At 45.5% G+C, this 24,495-nt stretch overlaps 1 protein-coding gene across 13 annotated transcripts in view; it reads right to left on the bottom strand.

Moving 5' to 3' along the window:
• The window catches only part of PXK (PX domain containing serine/threonine kinase like), a 74,245-nt gene extending 49,848 nt beyond the window's left edge, over positions 1 to 24,397 (bottom strand). For 5 of the 13 annotated variants that reach the window (XM_033865193.2, XM_019947528.3, XM_019947529.3 and 2 more), the window contains exon 1: positions 24,135 to 24,396. In XM_033865193.2, the coding sequence (XP_033721084.1) occupies positions 24,135 to 24,236 (102 nt within the window). In that variant the 5' untranslated portion in view covers positions 24,237 to 24,396. Of the gene's footprint in view, positions 1 to 24,134 lie in introns of all 13 variants that reach the window. The other 8 variants (XM_033865194.2, XM_019947530.3, XM_019947531.3 and 5 more) reach the window with 6 other exon arrangements.
• Between the last annotated feature and the right edge of the window lie 98 nt (positions 24,398 to 24,495).

Genomic DNA, 24,495 nt, shown 5'->3' with positions numbered 1-24,495 from the left:
GGGGAGGGATAAATTAGGAGTTTGGGATTAAAATATACACATTACTATATATAAAACAGATAACTAACAAGGACCTACTGTATAGCACAGGGAACTCTACTCAATATCTTGTAATAACCTGTAATGGAAAAGAATCTAAAAAAGAATACATATCTGAATCACTCTGCTGTACACCTGAAATTAATACAACATTGTAAATCAACTATATTTTAATAAAAACAAATTTTTAATAAGAAACAAAACAGAACAAAAAAACACCCAAATCAGAGGATCAAAAATATTAAGTGAAAGCATCAGATAAAGTAGACTTCAGAGAAAAGACTACTAGAAACAGAGAGGGACATAAAGATACAAGGGTAATCTCACAGCAAGACATAACAATCTTAAATGTGCGTGCACCAAATACCAGAGCTGCAAAATATGTGAAGCAAAAACTGATAGAACTGGAAGAAGAAATAGATGAATCCATGATTACAGTTGGAGACTTCAACACCCCTCTCTCAGCAATTGATAGAACAACTAAAGAGAAAACCAGTAAGGATACAGACAAATTCAGCAATACCATTACTGATGAAAAATTAATCAGTAAGATTCATAATCTTACTGAATATTAATTAATAATAAGATTCATAATCTTACTGAATATTAATTAATTAATTAATAATAATCTTACTGAATATTAATTAATAATAATATTAATTAATAATTAATAACCAATTAATCTAAGAAAGAAATGAAGACTTTTATTCGAGCCAACCTGGGGACTATAACCCAGGAGACAGTCTTTCAGAAAGCTCTGAGGACTGTTCCGCCTGTTAGAGGTCAAAGCGCAGTTATATAAGTTTTTAAGACAAACAGGTTATACATCAAATGACATATCAACAGTTTACACAATCCAGATCTGCACGTACAAAGCAAGTCGTGGGTCATGGTGACCCTTTACCAGATTAAGAAGGAATGTTATCTCCTAAGGAGGTCTAGTCAATGCAGCCACACAATACATACTAAAGGGGAGGGAGGAAGACTAAATGGAAGCCTTTTCCTGAGAAAAATTTTATGTTCGAATTTTTCTTGTCTTGCCATAAAATATGAATTTTATTTCATTACCATCAACCAACAGATTGATCAGCATTTATAGAACACTCTATCCAACAATAGCACTCCATCCAATAATATTCTGCTATTCAAGAGGATATACAAATGGCATATAAGCACAGGAAAAGATATTCAACATTACTAGTCATCAAGCAAATGTAAATTAAGATCACAGTGAGATATCACTATATCCCTATGAGAATGGCTGAAACAAAAAATAATGATAACACCAAATGCTGGCTAGGAAAACAGAGAAACTGGATCACTCATAAATTAATGGTGGGAACTCTAAATGGTACAGACACTCTGGAACACAGTTTGGCAGTTTCTTAAAAAACTACAACATGCAACTATCATATGACCCAGCAACTGCACTCCTGGACATTTATTCCAGAGAAACAAAACCTTATGTCCATACAATAACTCACACATGAAAGTTCACAGCAGCTTTATTGGTGACAGCCCCAAAGTAGAAACAAGCCAGATGTCCTTAAGCAGGTAAATGGTTAAACTTTGCTACATCCACACCAGGGAATACGACTCAGCAACAGAAAGGAATAAACTATTGATACATGCAACAAATTGGATGAATCTCCAGAGAATTATGCTGAGTGAAAAAGCCAATACCAAAAGATTATAAACTACATGTCTCCATTTCTACAACATTCATGAAATGACAAAATTATAGATATGGAGGACAGCCTAGTGGTTGCCAAGAGTTAAGACTGCGGTAGGAGGGTGTGTGTGGAAGGGAAACTAGTGTGGCTATAGAAGGGCAAATGAAGTGCTATGGTTTGAAGGTCTCTGTCCCCCCAAAATTCATGTGTTAAAATACTAACCCCCAAAGATGATGGTATTAGGGGGTGGGACCTTTGGGAGGTACTTAGGTCATGACAGTGAAGCCCTCATGAATGGGATTAGTGCCTTATAAAAGAGGCTTCAGAGGGGCCCTTGCCTCTTCCACCATGTGAGGATAGTCTGAAACGGTGCTACTAGCTATGAACCCGGAGGAGGACCATCACCAGAAGGCAACCATGCTGGCACCTTAGTCTTGGACTTCCGGCCTCTAGAACTATGAGAAATAAATATCTGTTGTGTATAGGCCACTCGGTTTATGGCATTTTGTTATAGCAGCCTGAATGGACTAAGACATGAGGGATGTCTGAACCAACGGAAATGTTCTGGATTATGTATCTTGATTACATCAATGTTAATGTCTTGGTCGTGATATTGTACCAAGTTTTGCAAGATACTACCAATGAAAAAACTGGATGATGAATATATGGGATCTCTCTGCAATGCTTTTTTTTTTTGCGGTACGCGGGACTCTCACTGTTGTGGCCTCTCCCGGTGCAGAGCACAGGCTCAGCGGCCATGGCTCACGGGCCCAGCCGCTCCGGGGCATGTGGGATCTTCCCGGACTGAGGCGCGAACCCATGTCCCTTGCATGGGCAGGCGGACTCTCAACCACTGCACCACCAGGGAAGCCCTGCAATGCTTTTTATAACTGTATGAGAATCTACAATTATCTCAAATAAAAAATTTTAACCTTAGGCATTCAAAACTACTATGGTAGAGTCAGAAGACTAAGATTCATGATTTTTACCAAAGTTTGCATTTTATATGCATAGTCAACTAGAAAAGGCCATGGTTAAGAAAACAAGTAAAAAGGTAGAACAGATAAGCAGTGATGGCATTTTCCAAAGAAACCAAATCTAGTGACCCCCAAAGCTGCCTGAGCATTGAAATCTTCCTGCTCCTGGGGAGGGAAGACAAGAGAGGGTGTTAAAAATACACATTCACAGGCCTTGCACCAGACTTGCTGAATGAGAATCCCTAGGATAGAAACTGGGAATTAGAAGTTTTAATAGCCTCCCCAGGTGCTTTTACATTCTTAGAGTAGAGCTAAAATCAGCACATATAATTGAGTACTTCCAAACAACTACACATAAACAAGCTGATGTCTAAGTCAGGGAGGAACTGTTACTTCTCAAAAATCACTTCAAGCATCCATTGCTTCACTATGATTTATAAGAGGAATAATATTAATTTTAAAAATTTCAGTTCAATGTTGAGCACTTGGTAGGTGCTAACACTGCTGTCCTGCTTTATATACTTTGGGTTTAAAGCTTAGACCTGTGTTTTACAAAGATGTTGCAGCCAATTGTAAACATCAATTAAGCACCTATCATGTTCCAATCCCTGTGTTTTGTTCATGCTGGGGGTATAATTCTAAACAGGAAAGGTACAGTATGACTCCATTCCTTCCCTCTGTATATGCACAGTTTAGGGAGTTGGGGGTTTTTTTGTGTTTTTTTTTAACTTGGCTATAATATGGCACACAATAATGTTGGGGAAAAGCATTTGGCAAGAGGGAAGCAGTAACTACAAGACGGTGCCTGGGCCCTGATGTCAGACTACAATATCCCAAACTGACATCCTAATTAATGTTTCTGCCCAGACACTCTTTATGTTTATATCAGTGTTTCTACAAAGAGGGTGGTTCTGCCCCAGAGGAGACCTGGCAATGTCTGGAGACATCTTTGGTTGTCACAGGATGCGGGAGTGCTATGGGCATCTGACAGCTAGAGGTCAGAGATGCTGATAAACACCTACGATGCACAGGACAGCCTTACAAGGAAGGACTGACTACCTGGCCCCAAATGTCAACAGTGCTGAGGTTGAGAAACCCAGTTCCAGGTGCATCGAGTAAAACAGGTCATTCCAGTCTATGGAGGCTGGGGATGCAGGGTGGTGGAGGGGTTACCTCTGTCATCATCTGCCCCAGGCTGCAGCTTACTGGTACTCCACACACCACACCGTTGAGAATATGTGCACTCCCACCTAGAGGGCTCGCTTAATTACTGGTGGCCTCAAAAACCCCATTGTGTTTCTTCTGTAAAGACACACTAAGACACGTTAAGGCTCCAGTGTTGCCCTCAGGTCCCATCTGCCGTGTGGTTGCAGATACAGAAAGACAATGGGAAATAGGTACAGTGATTTTGCTCAGAAATACTTTCATTCCACTTGAATGGAGCAAGTTCATCCCTAACTACAAAACATTTTAATTTTTTTCGTTGGCTTGGTACCACCACCCAGCCTGACCAAAAGGAAATACTTTCACCTCAAATCTCCAATTTGTCAACTAAACATAGTACAGCTGTTCTACTGCTTGCAACCAGGCTGAAGCTCTGATTAAAGCAGAGAGAGGAGTGCCCTGGGGACCAGTAGAAACGCAACATTTGAAGTCAGGCTTCCACCTCCAGAGTCGGAGTCACCAGCCCAGAATCCTCCAGTGACTCATTCCCATCTTTGCCACCCTCTCTTGTGTGGAACAGAACCTGCAGTCTATGTAAGAGACAATCAGCCACCAGGCACAGAAGGGAAAGCTAAGAGCCCTGTAGGGCGGCTCTGCGTCACACAGACCTATGCCGGCTGCCCATCCCTGCCATCTGCTGCCACGCGCCCAAAGGGCCTTCTTCCCGCTCCTCTTCACAACACCACACCCTTATCCTGGCGGAGCAGGGTGGGCATTTGGGCAAGTCAGGGTGGTTGGGACCGAAGTTGTTCAAAGTGGAAAGGCACTGGGACCACGTGATTTCTGACTTAAGTAAAGGAAGAGAAGAGAGAATTAGCGTAAAATAAGCACTGATCTTGTGCCAGGAACTTTCCTAGGCCCATTAACACTTCTCATCCAATCCTCACAGCTGCCTGGAGGGTAGATCTCAGCAAAATTAAGTGAGCCTGTCCAGGGTTGCACAGCTAGGAAGCAGCTGACTGGGAACCGGAACCCCAGTCACTGATTCCTAGGACCCTCCAACCTGCCAGACATGGCTGGCAACCCCCAGGGACCTGGGGACGCCCTGAGCCTGGCTCTTTCTGCAGCCCTGAAAGATGGGGGTCCTCACCAGTCTGGGGAACTCGGGTGGACTCATCCTGAGGGTGCAGGGGTAGGGCCTGTCATTCCCACAACTGTTGATTAATGCTTCCAGTGCAGGCCATTTCCCCAGTAAGCATCCTCACTGACATTTTGTATCTCCCGAGTTTCCGAAGAGATACTTAAGATTTCACTGCACTGTAGCTGGCAGGCATTCAAAGATGCCTCAGTGTGATGAGATTTTAGAAAAACTAGGGAGGAAAACTTATTTTGAATCGTTCTGGCCCCAAATTACTTTAGTGAGGGTACAAACACAGACCACTTGGAAAGAAATGTGTAAGAAGCTAAAGCCAAAACTTAAGCCAACCTCCAAACCCACCTAACCCACGGCATTCTTCTCTCTTCCCTTTTGGCACAGCTATCAGATTTACTGAGACTCAGAGTACAGAGAGACGGGGCAGCTGTCTGGAGGTATTCTTACCTGTCAGCGTTCCCACATCTCTACCTCTAAAGCAGAGGGTTTCAACCCTCCTACATTCTAGAATTACCCAGAGAACTTAAAAAAAAAAAAAAACACAAAAAAAGCCAACAACCATGCTTTGACCCTACCTGCCAGAGATTCTGATTTAACTTGTCTGGGCCGAGGCACAGGCATTAGTAGGTCTTAAAAGTTCCCCAGGTGATTCTAATGTGCTGCCAGAGGCAAGAATCACGGTTCTAAAACCTCTTCAATAGGAAGCAGCTTCACACTACAAAAACAAACACCCTGTCCTGAGAGGAAGGAAACCAGCGAACCAAGCACCCACCACAACTCACGGCATCCTCTCCGCCTACCCTCAGCCCTCCTGGCCTCTTCGGCAGGCCCTCTGCTTTCTTCTTCGGTGTAGGAGGTACCTAACCTGAGCCCTCTAGGGTTTCCCGAATGGTCCTACGGTGGTGGCCCCACTCACAAAATCCGCCAACGTCACCTTCAGGTGAACAAGGAAGAACAGTAACTCTCATTTGCAGCCAGGGAGGGGCACTGAGTCTCTGAAAGCATAAATGCCTTGACTGGAGAGCAGTGGCTCTGGGATAGGAGGCCAGATCTGTGCGTCTCCAGCGCCCACGAACCACACCACTCCCAGTTCACTGCCAGACCTGCGTCCTCCCGGCACTTTCCCTTCATAGGGAGGCCCGCAGAGAAGGCTGAGCACAAGTGACCTTGCTAGACACCCAACACTATGCTACTTCCCCACGCAGGAACCTTCTAGGGCTCCCACTGGCCACGGGATAAAACCCAAACTCCTTAGCCTAGCTTCCATGCTCTTCCACCGCCTGCCTGAACTGTCCTAACCCTTTCTTTCCGCTTAATCCCTCCTCTACCCAGTCAGACCCTGCGTATCCTCAACACCCCTCACTCACTCCTCTCCCTTTGCTTTGCTACCTAATCAAAACCTGGGAAGGTCAGCTTTTTAACCATGTTACGGCTATCTTTGTCCCGTGTCTGCCTATGTGTGAGGGGTGGGGTGGGGGCCAGGTTTCCGCTCCAACTGAACTAAGTTCTTCAAGGGCTAGAACACACGTTTCTTCATATTCCAAATAGCACCCAGCACAAGGTCAAGCCAACGGGCTCAAGTGCAGCGAACGGTTGGTGATGGGTATTTGTTAACTGACCGCCTGCACCTTCGGGAAGGAGGCAGCATGTTGCTATCTTCATGTGCACCTATATGCAGGTAAAGTCTAACAGCACTCTCCGGAAAATCCCCACGGGTCTCCCACGCCCTCAGATTTTATAAAATCAATATTCAAACCTACGGTATCACACGGCACAAGAGCTGCGGCCTCTGGGCCAGTGGGCGGCACCACCCTGCTGGACAGCAAGCTTTCTGAGGAAATTCTCACGGTTGCAGGACTTCTGCTCAGCCCACTGGCCACCTGCCTGGCTGCTTACAATCCTTAATATTCCACTTAGAATTAATGATTACTCCTTGCTCTGCTGAATATGCATTACTTATCGTTGTTTCATCCGCAGATTTTCAGGGATGGAGCATGCCTTTGCTTTAATTGCTGTGCAAGTCAATAATGTACAAAACCTGCCCCCAAACGAATGAAAGTGTTAAGGGTTTTAAAAGGCATCTGAAGAGTCACCACCATCTTAACCTGAGTTTTGGCAACTCAGGTTAAGTTTTTTATTTATTTATTTATTTTTATTTTTGGCTGTGTTGGGTCTTCGTTTCTGTGCGAGGGCTTTCTCCAGTTGCGGCAAGCAGGGGCCACTCTTCATCGCGGTGCGCAGTCTCTCTTGTTGCGGAGCGCAGGCTCCAGACGCGCAGGCTCAGTAGTTGTGGCCCACGGGCCTAGTTGCTCCGCGGCATGTGGGATCCTCCCAGACCAGGGCTCAAACCCGTGTCCCCTGCATCGGCAGGCAGATTCTCAACCACGGCGCCACCAGGGAAGCCCTCAGGTTAAGTTTTGAGCGAAGCCAAGTGTATCTCCTTTTCAACCAAAACTGACTGAATCACAGAACCCTGTGCTTTAACTTTATGCAAAACAAATTCTCTAGTTTCCACTCTGCGTTCACAGAAGGGGCAAGGAACACATCACAAACATGCTCTGATCCCCGCAGTGAGATTCAGCGGCTGTATTGCGCATGCCTCCTTCTCCAGGCCTTTTGAAGTCCACGCTCTCCTCTGTGGGACGGTCTCCTGCCCTGCCAGGGGAGCTGGCCTCCACGCTGACTTCAAAGACAGCCAATGTTCCAGCCAGAAGAAATACTGCAAAGCAGCACTCCAAAATCCTTTGACCTGAGACACGACTACGGAATGCATGCGGCATTTTAAACAGCAGTTTCTGTAGCATTCTATAGTACAGAGACCCCTAAATGATGCCAAAGCAATTACATAATTTGCTAAGATGGGAACCCATGAATTCCATCTTACGTCAAAGCAAAGAAAATAAACCCTGGAAAATCTGAGGCTCAATTAAATAGTAATTAAAAATGAAATACAACCTTCGCTTGTTCAATAATCCTCACATGTCTTGGGCCGACGCCCTGAAAGGGCAGAAACAGAGGCAGTGAACATAATCTCAGAGAACCACACCCGACATATTTAACTGGCTAGAAAAGACAAATACACAAACTCTCATCTGGCTGGCAATCAGGATTTTTATGTGGGTTCTGGTATCTAAGACGGCCAACTCCTCACCCTCACGCCCTGAGCTGGTTCCAACCTAAGTACCTGCCGGGACTGAAGTGCTCCTCTTCCTTGGGCTAATTCTCTATCTACCCCCGTTTGCCGCTGCCCGGGGACAGGCCACCCAGAGTCCTTTTGGAGCCCGCAGCAGGAGCTGGCCACTATGTGGAGATCGGCTACGATGTGTGCCCCTTCCCCGCGTCACAACCACAAGGCCCCAGGGAAAGGGCAACGGCTCTCTGCCACTTACTAGTTTTGTGACCTAATTCCTCTGAGCCTCAGTTTACTCATCTGCAAAACCATACCATTCCAACAGGGTTGTGGCGAGCGTTAGGCAGGGTCGTGTACTCAAATCTTCCGGCACAAAGGCTAGCTTTGTAACTTAGTTTTCTTTTCTGCCAAGAAAACAGTGAAGGCAAGGTGTCTGCAGGTGAATCAGCTCACACAAGACAGCAGCAGCACCAAGAGCACCGAGGAGAAAGAAGCAGCAGCCGTTTTCTCTGAACATGGGAAACAATGTCATCAGTCTCTGATTGCTAACAAAGAGTACCATCCTTCCAGCCTCTATCGTCCCAGCTTCTACACTCAGTTTTAAAGGGGGCTAATTAAAAAGCCTCTCCCGGGGCTTCCCTGGTGGCGCAGTGGTTGAGAGTCCGCCTGCCGATGCAGGGGACACGGGTTCGTGCTCCAGTCCGGGAAGATCCCACATGCCGCGGAGCGGCTGGGCCCGTGAGCCATGGCCGCTGAGCCTGCGCGTCTGGAGCCTGTGGTCCGCAACGCGAGAGGCCACAACAGTGAGAGGCCCGCGTACCGCAAAAAAAAAAAAAAAAAAAAAGCCTCTCCCGCTAAGATAACTTGGATATCAGCAATGACAGGATTGGACAAGCTATTTATGGTTTATCTACATAGTGGAAGAATACACAAGCCTTTAAAAGGATGTACTGGGACCTCCCTGGAGGTTCAATGGTTAAGACTTCACCTTCCAGTGCAGGGGATGAGGGTTCAAATCCTGACTGGGGAGCTAAGATCCCACATGCCTTGCGATTCGCGTGACGAAAAAAACAAAACAAAAGCAATATTGTAACAAATTCAATAAAGACTTTAAAGGGACTTCCCTGGTGGCGCAGTGGATGAGACTCCACGCTCCCAATGCATGGGGCCCAGGTTCGATCCCTGGTCAGGCAGCTGGATCCCACATGCATGCTGGGGCTGGGGGTTTGCATGCCACAACTAAGGAGCCAGCCTGCCACAACTAAGACCCGGAGCAGCCAAATAAATAAATAAGTCTTAAAAAACAAAAAATGGTCCACATCAAAAAAAAATCTTAAAAAAAAAGGATGTATTAAAATGATTTTTCAATACTTGGGAAAAGGTATATATTATAATGTTAACTATTAAAAAAGGATTAAAAATTCTGTGATAACATTGATAGGAAGAGGGAACTACACCAAATGTTAACAGTTGTTGTCTCCGGAGGTGAAATTATATGTGATTTAAATTCTCTTAGCTATTGTTTTCTATTTTTCACTTTATCCTCAATGAGCATATATTACATTTGCAATCAGGAAAAACAATTTTTTAAGAAGTTCCTTGGTTTGTCACACATGTAGTTTAAAACATGCTACTTTAAAATAAGGAATCCCCAGACTTCCCTAGTGGCGCAGTGATTAAGAATCCGCCAGCCAATACAGGGGACACGGGTTCGAGCCCTGGTCTGGGAAGATCCCACATGCCGCAGAGCAACTAAGCCTGTGCGCCACAACTACTAAGCCTGCGTGCCACAACTACTGAGGCCTGCGCGCCTAGAGCCCGTGCTCCACAAGAGAAGCCACCGCAATGAGAAGCCCATGCACCGCAATGAAGAGTAGCCCCGCTCACCGCCACTAGAGAAAGCCCGCGCACAGCAACAAAGACCCAACACAGCCAAAAATAAATAAATAAATAAATAAAATTTTAGTAAATAAAATAAGGAATCCTGAGTGATAAGGACTGAAATTATGTGAGCTTAGATAAGAGCACAGGATGTTAATGATAAATGCAAGCTAGCATCTTTTTTCCTTTGGCAAGGGATCTTTTGGTCATTTTACAACCCTACAGCACTTTTACTGTGCTGGGAAGACTGGAAAAACAGAAGATGAAAGTCAAATAAATGAACTCTTCTACTTGTATCAGGGATGCTAAAACATTTGGTGGGAAAAAAGCTTGAAACTATAAGTTGAAGTCAAGCTAGGGGAGTCCCTACTGGTTTCAATAATTTATAGTAGAACTGGCCACCATCTCTAAGGATAATGGAGAGCTGCCTACACATAAATCTATTCTACCTGGCCTAAAAATGTCACTGTGCTCTTTCCTGAGACATGAGTTCCAGTTCATAACTAACCACATACGTGACTATTCACACCACGCTGCCATTTATCTCTTCAGAGCTGAAGCTAATAATTGCTGTTTATGGAGCACTTACTCTACGCCTTCTGTTCCTCAGCTTATTCCATCTTCCAGCAATGTGTGGAGGTAGATATCACTATTCCTCTTTTATAAGAATCCCAAGGCTCAGAGAGGGTAGATGCCCTGAACAAGTACACTTAGCTAGTAAGTGCTGAGAACAGACTCCACCCCAAGCCTGACTGACCCAGGGGCAGAGCAGTTCCTTGGTTCTATGGCCTTGGGCAGAACGCTTTCTCACCATCTACCCTCTCATTCTGAGGAACTGAGGCTGGCTGAACAGGCAGAACCAGTCCATCAAGTCAGGAAGAGGCTGGGAGAGAGTGGAGGCAAAGTAAGGAGAACCCGGGCCTGGGTGATCTGAGTTAATATGGGGCTCGCACAGCGCCTCCCAGCCCAGTCTCCTGACTTCAGTGCGCTGCACTTTGCAACCTAACCTCCTACTACATGTACACAGACTGTTGTCTACGTACATCTGGGCTGGATGTTACCTGGGCACTGCACAGAGACTGTGTACAAGTAAGAAAACTGTTTTAAACAAGCCCCACTATGAACACTAGGTTCTGAAGAAGCAGAAAGAAGCATTTTTATATGAACATGCCTAAAGTGGACACAGATTTACAGAGTACTCAGCCATCTGAATGGCAGTTGCACCAAACCAGAACAGGGTCTTTGACTAGGCCGTGCTGTTTCTACACTACGCTCCTATTAACCTCTAACAGCTGCACAATGAACAGTGAACCTCTTTCCTGTGCTTTACTGTTAAAAACCACGGCGGCTCTGGATCTCAATGGTCACAAAGCCCCGCTGGATGCAGACCGAAAGGTTCTACTCTCTAGCTCAGCCTTCCCCAATCAGGTCAACGGTTTGAAGAAAATAATGACCTAAGGCTGTGAGGTCCAATATGGCAGCCACTATGCACATGTGGCCTGTGTGTGACTTAGGAACTGAATTTTAAATTTTATCAAATTTAAGTAGTCCAGTGGCTACAGTACCATTATAGACTACTTATTTGCAGATATAAACAGATATTTATGAAAATGTAAGCATACTAAGCATAGTGTTAAAACTTGCTTTTCCCCCATTTAATATAACGTGAATTTTTTCCATTTTAGTAACTGTGCCTCCGGACATTTTTAATGTCTACATCTGTGCTGTCCAGTATAGTAGCCACAAGCAGTGTGTGGCTACTGAGCAGCTGAAACGAGGCTAATCCTGGAGAATACACACCAGATTTCAAAAGCTTCATATGACCAAGAGAATGTAAAATGCATTAATAATTTTTATATTGATTACATATAATCAGTGACAGTATTTCAGATATAGTGGGTTAAGTAGGCTATATTATTTACATTAATGCCACCTGTTTCTCTATACGTTTTTAATGTGGGCTACTAGAAAATTTTAATTTACACACATGGTTTGCGTTATACTTCCATTGGACAGCACTGCCCTAAGGCCTCCACTATATGTAATGAATTAACTCCACTCCTAGCAGCCAGAATGGAAGAACGAGAAAACAGTCCCCCAACTCCGTGTCCGGTTCTGCGGCTCAGGGAAGGACCGCTAACTTGTCCTTGGCTAGGCCTAGGCTTTGTGGAGCCATCATACTGGTGTGGCCGTAATAACAGATCAGGTTGGCTATGGCTCCCGACTGGTATCTCTTTCATTCAAAGTCCACTAGCATCATACAAACCTTCGTTCTGCTGCCCCCAGTCCTATGGCCTGGGGCAAGTTACGTACCCTCTTTGCACTTTACTTTCTTCTAACGGAAAAATGGGGAAAATAACAAACTCAATTCACAGTGGTTATGAGAATCTAGAAAAGTCTGGCAATTTCTTATAAAGTTAAATATTCACTTAGCATATGACTAAGCAATTCCATTCCTAGATATTTACCCAGGAGAAATGAAAGTGTGTCTACTTTCATTTCTCATATGTTCACAGCAGCTCTATTCATAAACAGCCCCAACCTGGAAACAACCCAAAAGTCTTCCAGCTGGTGAATGGATAACAAACTGTAGTACATTCATACAGTAGAATACTACTCAGCAATAAAAAGAAACATGCAACAGCATGGAGGAAGCTCAAAGCTTTATGCTAAGTGAAAGAAGCCAGACACAAGACTATATCCTACAAGATTCCATTTATATATGACATTCTAGAAAAGGTGAAACAATAGTAAGAGAAAGCAGATCAGTAGTTGCCAGGGATCAGAGAAAAAGTACTGACTGCAAAGAGGACCAAGGAAATATTTGGAGTGATGAAAACGTTACACCGTGGTTACATTTACATTTGTCAAAACTTATCAAATAAGTAATGTAAAGCACTTAGCACAGGGAAGGGTATATAATAAGTGCTTAAACAATGTTAGCTGTTATCATGACAAGTATTGTCTAAAACCAAACTTAGACTCACGATCTTCCTGGGAAGACCAGGTACCCCTTGCTTACCTTGTACTATTTCTCTAATCATTTCTAGTGCCTCTTTTTCCCTCCCGGCCCCTACCTAGCAGACTTTTCCTCTAATGTGCTCCTCCTTCTCTTTCTACCTTCTCTCCCTTCTGCCACTGACCTGAGATGTGGCATTTCTAACTGCACTGCTTCGTTATCACCCTGGACTCTCTTCTCCCCTTCCCTCACCCTTTTTACTGAACCTCGAGCACCACCAGCAAACTAAGCGTCCTAAAATACCACTTTCTGCCACATATATGCTCAAGCCCCCTCACTGCTGTTCAGATCCCTTAGCCTGGCATCCAACGGGCCCCATAATTGGCTCTAGTCTCCCTTTTCCATCTTTTTTTTTTTTAAATTTATTTATTTATTTTTGGCTGCACTGGGTCTTCATTGCTGCGCACGGGTTTTCTCTAGTTGTGGCGAGCAGGGGCTACTCTTCGTTGTGGTGCACAGGCTTCTCATTGCAGTGGCTTTTCTTGTTGCGGAGCGTGGGCTCCAGGTGCGGGCTCAGTAGTTGTGGCTTGCAGGCTCTAGAGCGCAGGCTCAGCAGTTGCGGCGCACGGGCTTAGTTGCTCCAGGGCATGTGGAATCTTCCTGGACCAGGGCTCGAACCCACGTCCCCTGCATTGGCAGGCGCACTCCCAACCACTGTGCCACCACGGAAGTCCCCCTTTTCCATCTTTTACTCCACACCAGAATCCTCCACAGTAAATCCTTGTGGGATGAATGAACAAATGAAGGCAGGGACCAAGTCTATCTTGCTTAGACCTACATCCCAAGTGCCTAGGATAGTGCCAGGAACACGGGGGCATACTCACAGCAGTATCAGCTTAATGAACTAATGACCTCCTGCAGCCTGCAAATGCATCCTGACCTCAGAGAACATAGCTGCTCATTCTTTAGTTTTTTTTAAACTGAGATCCTTATGGTGGATTAGTAAGAGTTTGGAACAAGATGAACAGTTAGGGGCTCTGGAAAGTGTTGCAGAATTTATGTGTTAAAGGCTACAAGGCATCTGTTTCTATTTCTACTTAAAAAAAAAATCTGTCAATAAATAATTATTTAAATATTTTCTCCCTTTAACTCAAAACAGGTAAAGAGCCTCCAAGTGTGCATGCAAGAAGTACAGGAGGCACCACAGAGATCAGATGAGGGTGCTCATCATTTAGTTGGTTTATCATGGTTTTGACCATTACATAGCTTTTAAAATTATTTTGTTCTTAGTCATATATGTTTTCATTTACACCCGTAATGGACCATGACTAAAGGCAGGCTTAAGGAATGCCAATGGCAAAATATGAGTTAGTGAGAAATTAGTGAGAAATACAGGAAGTGCGAAATCATATAAAAATGGTTATTCTGCAAATTGTCTGAAAAAGCCCTTTATCGGTGCCTTAAGTTTTATTCACCTTATCACAATTCTTACTGTCTGTAAGATTTCAAAAACCAGTATAATTCTGATCCCAAACATTAATATAATTTTCAAAAATGTGCTAATCTGAATAAAATATTTTTTAAATTTAAAATCACTTCCAGAGGAGGTTTTCACAATTCATTATTACTATGAAAAGAGTTTGCAGGGCTTCCCTGGTGGCGCAGTGGTTGAGAGTCCGCCTGCCGATGCAGGGGACACGGGTTCGTGCCCCGGTCCGGGAGGATCCCACATGCCGCAGAGTGGCTGGGCCCGTGAGCCGTGGCTGCTGAGCCTGCGTGTCCGGAGCTTGTGCTCCGCAACGGGAGAGGCCACAAAGTGAGAGGCCCGCGTACCGCAAAAAAAAAAGAGTTTGCAAGTTAAAAAAGGCCTGGGGGGCTTCCCTGGTGGCGCAGTGGTTGGGGGTCCGCCTGCCGATGCGGGGGACGCGGGTTCATGCCCCGGTCCGGGAGGATCCCACATGCCGCGGAGTGGCTGGGCCCGTGAGCCATGGCTGCTGAGCCTGCGTGTCCGGAGCCTGTGCTCCGCAGCGGGAGAGGCCACAACAGTGAGAGGACCACGTACCGCAAAAAAAAAAAAAAAAAAAAAGGCCTGGGGAGGGATTTCCCTGGTGGCGCAGCGGATAAGACTCCACACTCCCAATGCAGGGGGTCCGGGTTTGATCCCTGGTCAGGGGACTAGATCCCAAATGCATGCCACAACTAAGAGTTCGCATGCCGCAACTAAGGAGCTGGCAAGCCACAACTAAGGAGCCCACCTGCTGCAACTAAGGAGCCTGCCTGCCACAACCAAATAAATAAATAAATAATGAAAAATATATATATATATATATCAGTTAAAATGGCCTGGGACAACAGAAACTAACACAGCACTGTGAAGCAATTATACTCCAATAAAGATGTATTTAAAAAAAAAAAGGCCTGGGGAGTGCTGATTTAGAACAAGTTCTCTGAAAGGCTCTGTTAAGGCTTTCTTAGTTCCCCCAGGAGGACCTGGGTGGAGCCACGCCCACTTTGCCCTCCCTGCTCCAGGGCAGACTGACACCTTCTTTCTTTTTTTTTAAATTTTATTGAAGTATAGTTGATTTACAATGTTGTGTTAATTTCTGCTGTACAGCAAAGTGACTCAGTCATACACATATATATTCTTTTTCATATTCTTTTCCATTATGGTTTATCACAAGATATTGAATATAGTTCCCTGTGCTATACAGTAGGACCTTGTTGTTTATCCATCCTATATATAATAGTTTACATCTACTAATCCCAAAGTCCCAATCCTTCCAGACTGGCACTTCCAATACCTTACTTCTTGTTTGGTTTAGAGGTCTGCCACCTCTACCAGGATATAAGCTCCCTATTTCATTCATCTTTTTACTTTAATACACAGCACAGTGCTTGGCACGCAGAAGACTCTTCATAAATGCTCATTAATGTTCCCAACATCTTAGAGGCTTTCTGACACGGCAGAAACTGTGTGCTTCATTCATAGAGCAGACTGCATCCAAGCCCAGGATATACACCCACAGCCTGACTGCACTCCTCTTAGGGGAAAGGAAGACAGCTGGGCCACATAGAATATAAATGCATTTCTCAGGAAGCAGCGTTCTGAAAGATGTCAGCTGTCCCCTACTCCCACAAATGTCAATTAGCATGGTCACTTGTCAGAGGAAGTGGCAGGAAAAAGAACAACGCAGAGGGTTATTTTATTTTTTCACTCCGCTGCCAGAGGTCAAGTGGTGTGAACTGACATTGGGATTCCTTTGGCGATGAACAAAAGCTGGGATGTGAGGAGATGAAATGGGCGCTGGCCAGGGGTCTCCTCCCTTCAGGCCTGGCCTACGGGAGCTCCTCTGCCAGGCCCGCAGCTGAGCCCGTGGCCTGCCCACTTGCCTCTTCCACCTCTTCTGCCACCTTTGAACACCAACAGCCAGCTCTGCTGCCAGGCAGGGGACCCTGTGCTATATCTCAGAGCCTGGCTGTCACAGCGTGTCCCTCCAGGGTAAAAGGGGAAAATGAGCAGGGGTGAAAGGGCAGTGGGAGTGTTCTTTGAGATGTCACTGGGTTTTTTGCTATTTGTTAGCAGTCACAGTTGACAGTGAGACATACTTTTAAATAAATAATTTTCCTTTTTCCATTCAACACCTAAAAAGTACTAGTGCCTAAAAAGTTACTAGTGCTCTAGAAAATACAGAGGTAATAAACTACAACAAGAACAGTGAGATCTGTGTGCTGAGCTCTGTTCAGAACGCCCCATGTGTCTGAGCTCAGTTAATCCTCACAGCAGCCCTAGCATCCTCTTACTATCCCCACTTCACAGATGAAGAAACTGAGGCTGGAGAGATTAAGCAAGATCATTAAGGCACTGCCCCCTCCTCAAGTTATTTACAGTTTCACGTGTGTTGGAAAGGGAGGGTGTAAATAGAAAACAGGGAATAAGAAATAATCGGTGTGTAAAATGCTTGCAACTTTTGGACAAATAAAACTGAATGGGAATTTCAGAGGAAGGAAATCACACTCAGCTTGGTAGGTAAGACGGTGGGTAGCAGTCCACAGGAAGGGTTTCCTGAGCTGCGCCTTGAATAAATGCATTCACTCAACAAACTCACGCATTCAACAATACTTACTGAATGCTTACTATCTATGTGGCAGGAACATGGTTTGAAACTGAATCAAAATAGCAATACATAGACATGAAAGGCTGGATTTCAGAGTAAAAAAAAAAAAAAACACCTCAAAGAGAAAGGCATCCACATGGGCAGAACAAGAGGTCCATGTGGCCCTTTCCATCTAAGGACTGAGAAGGGGCAGAGGTGTGCCCTCCAAGCGCAGACCCACTTCTCCACCCTCAAAAGCCTGAGAGCGCCAAGAGCAGGGCCTCTCCCCACTGCATCCCTAGAGCTGACCACACTGCCCGGAAAGAACCGGAGCTCGAGAAGGACCCATGGGACAAATGAGCGCAAGGCTGCTATTGAGTGTGGTTATCTACCTGGTCACAGGCAGAGATGCCCAGAGCATGACAATGGGCCCCCAGCCACTCCCTGTGCTCTGCTGGGTCAGTGGGTGCCATCGCACTGGCCAGACCCTTACCCTGACATTAGAGGTCTGATGTGAGCAGGCCCGCCTCGGGTTTCATTCCCCTCTGCTTCTGCAAAGAGCAAAGCCTGCAGGACTGAAGTCCCGGCCAAGAAATCACTTGTCCCCTGGGGAAGGGCAGGCTCAAAGGAAGGATGGATGAACAACACTCCTTCCCTTTCACATCTCCAGGCGGTCCTCAGACATTTTTTGATTCAGGATTGTCCCATAGCAATCCTCCATTCATTCCCTCCTCCCAGCACCCCAAAAAAGCCTCAGCTGAATTAATGAGGAGAAATGGCCTGTTTCTGATGAGCCATGTCAAAGAAATGTGGGCAGCCTTGTCTGGATATCATAAACAGAAGTGCTGTGATAAGAGGCAGATCCGAGGCCCGGGCTTTCCAGCACAGCGCCCTTTGCCCTTCCCCTGTGCACTCTGTCTACTAAGTCACCTGGCATGCACACCTACCTGCCCCAGGCAGGCTGTGACTGAGAGCAACTCTTCACACTAACAGGACATAATTCATCTACTGTTCTAGATACAGCTGACCCTTGAACAACAGGGCTTTGAACTGTGCAGGTCCACTTACACGGGGATTTTTTTCAGTAAATATGTACTGCGGTACTACACCACCCGTGGTTGGTTGAGTCCTCCAATACAGAGGGCTGGCTATAAAGTCACATGCAGATTTTCCATTGCAAGGAGGGCTGGTGCCCTAACCCCCGTGTAGTTCAAGGGTCAACTGCAGTGGGTTTTCTTAAAGTAGGCTGTATGTAGGAATTCCCTGGCTGTCCAATGGTTAGGACTCCAAGCTTTCACTGCCAAGGGCACGGGTTCCCTAGCCGGGGAACTAAGATCCCACAAGCCGTGGGGCGTGGCAAAAAAAAAAAAAAGTAAGGGTATATATGGTAGTGCAGCACATTTTTTTAGATGCACATCTCTCACCAATTGAAATAAGTAACTCTCCAAGTTTACAGTTTTCAAGATTTTTCCAGAGATTCCAGCCTGAAGATCCACAGCCCAAGAGCAGGCTTCAGGTCAGTGAGGTTCTGAGAGGTCATATAAATGTGTGTATGACTGTTTATGGAGAATTTGTCCCTCTGACGAGATCCTTAAATGAGCTGGACCCGAAGAGCTAAAGGACTCAGAATATATCCCGAGGTTAGCATCCTGCAATTTTATAAAACTTTCCAGGGTGAGGGTTAAGGGGTTGGGGGCTTCTTTTCAGGGTAACAAAAATGTTCTAAAATTGAGTATAGCGACAGATATACAATTCTGTGAATATACTAAAAGCCACTGAGTTGTATACCACAAATGGGTAAACTGTACGGTATGTGAATTATATATAAAGCTGTTACACGAACAACTTTCCAGGAAGACTCCTGTTGCTCTGCAATGGATTCCCCAAGCTAACATTATGTTAATAAATACCTGTTAGCCACCAAAAGGTGACTACTGTATTATTTGAAGACAGCAGAATTCCCTTTTGCTTTCAACTGTACTCTTTTAGTAAGCAGGAAGAAACACGTGATACCTTGATGTTTAGCTAGAAATGGCCAAATTTACCTCAAATTTGGTGATCAGAAAGTCAGCCAGAGACAAAATGGCCAACCTGCATAGACTCTTCCCCGGCTGAGGTCGGAGTATTTAACCAAGGTGAAGTACTTGTTCCTTGGCCCTGAGTCAAAAGTTTCAAACTGAAGAAACGGGGCCCCCTTCATCACCCAGAAGTAGAGGCACACCTTAATTTCCCCAAACCACGTGCATGTCACCCATGAAAAAAGTCACGGACAAGGATGACTTCCAGGCTCAGGGGAGAACAACGGGAAAAGCCTATTGCTCTCCCTCCACAACGCCCCACACACTTCTGAGTTCTAAAACAACGTCTGGGTCCAGCTCTGCCCTTTTCAGGGTGGGACTGAAAGGAGCTTCATTTCATGTGAAGCTGCCCCGGCAACTGCTAGCACTACCTGCCTGCAGTGGAGAACAGAGGGTTTGTTTAACTTGCCCCAAATGAACCCATTTAGGCATCCAATCAACAACCTGTATTTTGAACAATCTCAAGACCACAACCCACAGGGAAGCTGTGTACACATGGGTGGCTGTTTCCACTATGCCCCCAGGCGAGCAAAGCAAATTATCTTTTCACATAAAATAAACCTTAGCCCCAGAATCCTGCATTTCCTTCTAGTAACTACAGCCAGTTTCTTATTTGTATTCCCACAACAAGAAACCTTTCTAGTGGGATACTCCTCGAAAGAGGTGATATAGGAGAATTGAGTCCTCAGCACCTAAATGAAGCTGTGAAAAAACTGACTTCTTCAATAGGAAGAGAATGAAGAAGAGACTGACTCTACAAATTAACGAATTACCAGTCTCTAAGCTTCCAACTCAGTTTTCCAACTGCACCCATCGTGGGTTTCAAGGACAAGCGGAGAAAAATATATAACCAAGTGGAAGACCAGCAATTAGATTCCCAGAAAACCACTACTGTTATCTTCTTACAATGTGTGCAAGTGCTGCAAGTTAACTATCATCCTGTCTCTACGTGTCTAGGCACACATCTTCAAAAAAACTTTCAAAATATTCAGTATAAATTGGAATTTGAAAGAAATCTCCAAATAGCATCTCCAAAGGAAGCCGAGATGGATTCTGATATTGAGCACTGGATTGCCTTTAAACGTCAGGATCTCTAAGGCAACGACGTCTCCTGTTTTGGCATCCCATTTGAACAGATATTCTAGTGATACGTGAATAGAGTTTAAAAGACTATTAAAAAAGGTGACTGATGAAGAGGCTGAAACTCATTAAACCAAGCCACAAAAGGAACTTTAAAGTATCTGTGTTATGACAGGTAGAGATTCTGGTTGACTTGTATACACCTTGGAAGACAGAAGATCTCAGAATCCCATAGAACAAAGCTCCATGAAAGCAGAAGCGGCTGAGTTCACCACCAGATCTCCAGCTTCCGCCTGGCACTCAACTAGGTGCTCAGTACATTTCTGGTGAAGGAATGAGTATTGTTGAATAAACAAACGGCAGGAATGCAGTTTCCAAAATCAAAGGCTCAAGGTGAGATCCATTTTCAGTAAAGATCTTAACATGAAACATTATCTTTTCCACAGACTTTTAAAATACTCTGTTATGCCTCAAATACCACTGAAATTATCTTTTGTTTCTCAAGAACAAAATGCACCAAACACAGAATCAATGGGCCCTGATTCAGATGAACCTCCGAGAACCTTTTTCCTTCCTAAAAAGGAGGAAATGGAGATTAAGAGCTATGGCACTACAGCACAGTCACCAGCAAAAACCAGATATGTGCATTTGATAACAACCTTCTCCAAAACTGGCAGCTTCCTCTGGTTTCTGTTTCAGCTAAGTAAGCATTTTTCTTCAGTCTACTGACTTTAAAAGTTTTCCCTTTTAGTCAAGAACTTACATATTTCCTTGTCTTCATTCTTAATGCTCCCAAAGTTTCCCACAATTTACCTGTGCGGCTTTTTACCAGAATCCCTTTTGTCAGGAAAATCCTTCCCTTTCCACGCCCCCCACCCTCCATTCCCCTTACTGAAAGCATCCCTAAATACCATCCTTTCTTATTTTATGGAAGCTTCATTTCCTTGCAGCAGAGGCCTGGTCTATTTCCTGAAGCTAAATTATTTGGGCTCCATAAAAGTCAAAATAAAGTCATTCAAACCACATTCAGGCACAGAATCACCTACGAACCTGCACCTTCCGCCAGTTGCTTATCCCAATATGCCTTTCTGGTGGTGATCTTGTGTTCCCTTCATCCTTCTGGCACCTGTATTCCTCCAGCTGCTTATCCCAATATGCCTTTCTGGTGGTGATCTTGTGTTCCCTTCATCCTTCTGGCACCTGTATTCCGCCAGCTGCTTATCCCAATATGCCTTTCTGGTGGTGATCTTGTGTTCCCTTCATCCTTCTGGCACCTGTATTTTCCAATCCACAGAATTTTCCCCTCCCATGTCCAAAAATCCTAAATCATAGGTAACAAAAAATTTCCTGCTATAAATCCTGTTTCCCAAGACTAAACAACCTTGATAAATGAAAGCAACCATGGACAGAAATGCGCTTACTTGCAATAAAAACGCATTAATGTGTTTAATCCTTTGCATATATGGCGCCATAAAGTGAATAGATGGAAGAAGGAAGGAATGCACTTTACAAATACTTCATAAAGATTATTTCATTTGATCTTTGTAACAACTGTGGATGACAGGCAGGGCAGGCATTTATTACTGCCATTTACAGATGACGAAACTAAACATCAAAAAAGGTTAAGTGACTTGCCCAACCAATGATGTCACATGACTAGCATCAGCCCAAACCCATATTAAGGTCCTGCCTCTTCCAACCCAAAGGATGTCCACTATGTACCCTCTCTGTAGGTTTCTGTCCTACAGCCAAGGAGCAACTTCCTAGAGATTCAGCATTTGAAAGGGAGGACTGTCCTCTGACTTTGGGGATACCATCTCCCTTCGGCTAACAAGCCAGAAAGCCATCTTCAACCTTCCCAACAGAAAACAATGCCTTTTTCTTCTGTAGACCACTCTTAGCAACTACTTCTTTCCAAAACAATTTCCAACAGTTCCTGTTCTAAAGGGGACTTACTCTTATGACACTAATAGTTCAAAAAGTTTGCATCACGTATCATTTTCTCAATAAAGTTCAGGGCTGATGCAATACTTTTCACTCTTAGATTTTACAGCTAAAATGACAAGAACACAAAACAGTCAAAAATTATGCAAGACAATGCTGCATTTTTTTTTTACTCCACCACATCTGCCTCTATGTGTCTCCTGTGAGTCACTGTCTGTGTTCAGTCATCATTATAGGAACTGCCATTCTCTACCCTAAATTATTTTACTTTATTTCTTAAAGAAAATCTCTGCAATAAAAATGGAATCCTACTACATCTTTCACCACCTTGCTGCAGCACTCACCCTTTAACGCAGAACCTCAGATGTCATGTTGCTCCAATTTTTATCACTACCATTTTACACAAACAGAAAAAAAGACGAAGTAAGGTTATAATTCATTTACTTATTCATTCAAAAACACATGAAATCCTATCAGACGCCAGGAGCTGGGACCCAAAAATGAACACAAAAGTGTTGCTCCTCTCGCAGCCTGGGGGAGACGTAAACTAAAGAAGTAAATACAGAATAAACTGACCAAGGTTAAGGTGGAGGTGAGCACATGGCTTGGGGCAGTGGCCACCATGAAATGCTTTCTGGAAGAAGTGGTTTGTGAGCACTTACAAGCTTCTCTCTCTGGACTTTCAGTACCAAATAAGCCTAAAAGACTCAACCCCACTCCTTTCTGTCCTATACGGTGCCTTCTCACAAGTCTGTAGAACAGGATTAAAGATATGCACAACGAAAGAAAATGTATGATCATTTTCCTAACTGGAAATGAACACTTTGAACAATCCAAGCCCTACAAAGCATGGCTGTCGAAAGAGGAAACTGAGGTTAAAAAAAGTCCCACTTTAATACAACAGAATAAAAGGTCTCTTTGAAGTCGCCAGAACAGCTTGAGCAAAAGGAGAAACAGAAGGCTATTGTGGGGCTTTAGCCTCCAGACGATGAACCCCAAACGCCCTGCAATGGTAAACAAACAAGCCTCTGAGCCAGAATCTGATGTGGGAACCTAACAAAACATTACAATTTAAGGAATCTCTCTCTCCCCATTCATCATTTCCCAAACAAAGTCCCACTGGCTGGCAGCTCCTGTTTTTTTGCTGGTTTCTGAGTTTATTACTTGTAAATTATATTGTGCTTTTTAAAAACAAAGTACAGGTAAATGAAAACAACCACGGTTTTAAAGACCCATAAAACACCCTATATGTAACAGAAATCAACTCTGCCTGTGTTTACTATGAGGACCTACTACTCCTTTATGCTACTCCAGTGGATTTTAAACTCAAATGACTGCTACCACTGCCTGCTAAAGAGCAAGTTAGAGGAGGGAAGGAGCAATTTCAAACACCTGCCTCAGCAGGGGCCCAGACTGCCTCCCTCACCATCTCCCCGTGCCTCGGTCAAACAGCTGACCTGGAAATGGGGCTGCAGACCCCGGCCGCAGCTATCCCAACAAGTAGGCTCTAAAGTCACACTTCCATTTGGCCTGGCACACCCTCAACCCCACCACTGAGATCCCCAGCCTAAAGGAGGGAAACTGGCCCCAAAGAGGAGGAGATGGCTGGCGGAGGGCAGAAACGGATGAGAGGGTCCTGAGTGGTCTCTTTACTCCGCCGGCCCGACGTGGGCCCGGGAATCCAACACCTCCCCCAACTCGGAGTCCCTTTCCAGGGCACCGCCGAGCCCCTCCCACTCCTTGGCCCAAGGGGCTGCGGTTCCCACCCTCAACCCCTCCGGACTTCAGCGACCGCTTGGGCCCCGGGGACCCTGGCCCAGGAACGACGCCACGCCAGAGCCGTCTCGGCCTGGGCCGCCGACCCCTGCCCCGGGCCCCGCCCGGCCGCCCGCAGCCCTCTCAGGGCCCGGGGCCGCCCCGCGCCGCCAGCCCGCCAGCCCGCCCGCCCGGTGGGCCGCGCACCGTGTGGGACTGCAGGCTCTGGCTCGCCTCGATGGCTGCTGTCAGCGGCACCGTGTCGTCCAGCAGGACCTTGCCGGCCGGCGGCTTCTCCATGAAGGCCATCCCGGAACGCCCGTCCACCACCGCCTCGGGACCAGGGGCAGGAACCAGAGGCGCCGACTCCCGTCGCCCGCCGGGATCCGCCGCCGCCGCCGCTGTCAACACGCGCCGCCCCACGCGCCGCCGCCGCCCGCCGGGTCCTCGGGGTCCTAGCGCCGATCTTCCCCCTCCGCCGCTGCTGTCAACACTGGCAACCCTCTGCCCCGCCGCCTCCCGCGGGTTCCTAGCGCCAAACTGTCGCAGTCACCGCTGCCCTGGACCC

The sequence above is a fragment of the Tursiops truncatus genome, chromosome 10 (assembly GCF_011762595.2).
Source record: "Tursiops truncatus isolate mTurTru1 chromosome 10, mTurTru1.mat.Y, whole genome shotgun sequence".
Classification (NCBI taxonomy): domain Eukaryota; kingdom Metazoa; phylum Chordata; class Mammalia; order Artiodactyla; family Delphinidae; genus Tursiops; species Tursiops truncatus.
This window is presented reverse-complemented; position numbering and strand designations above follow the sequence as displayed.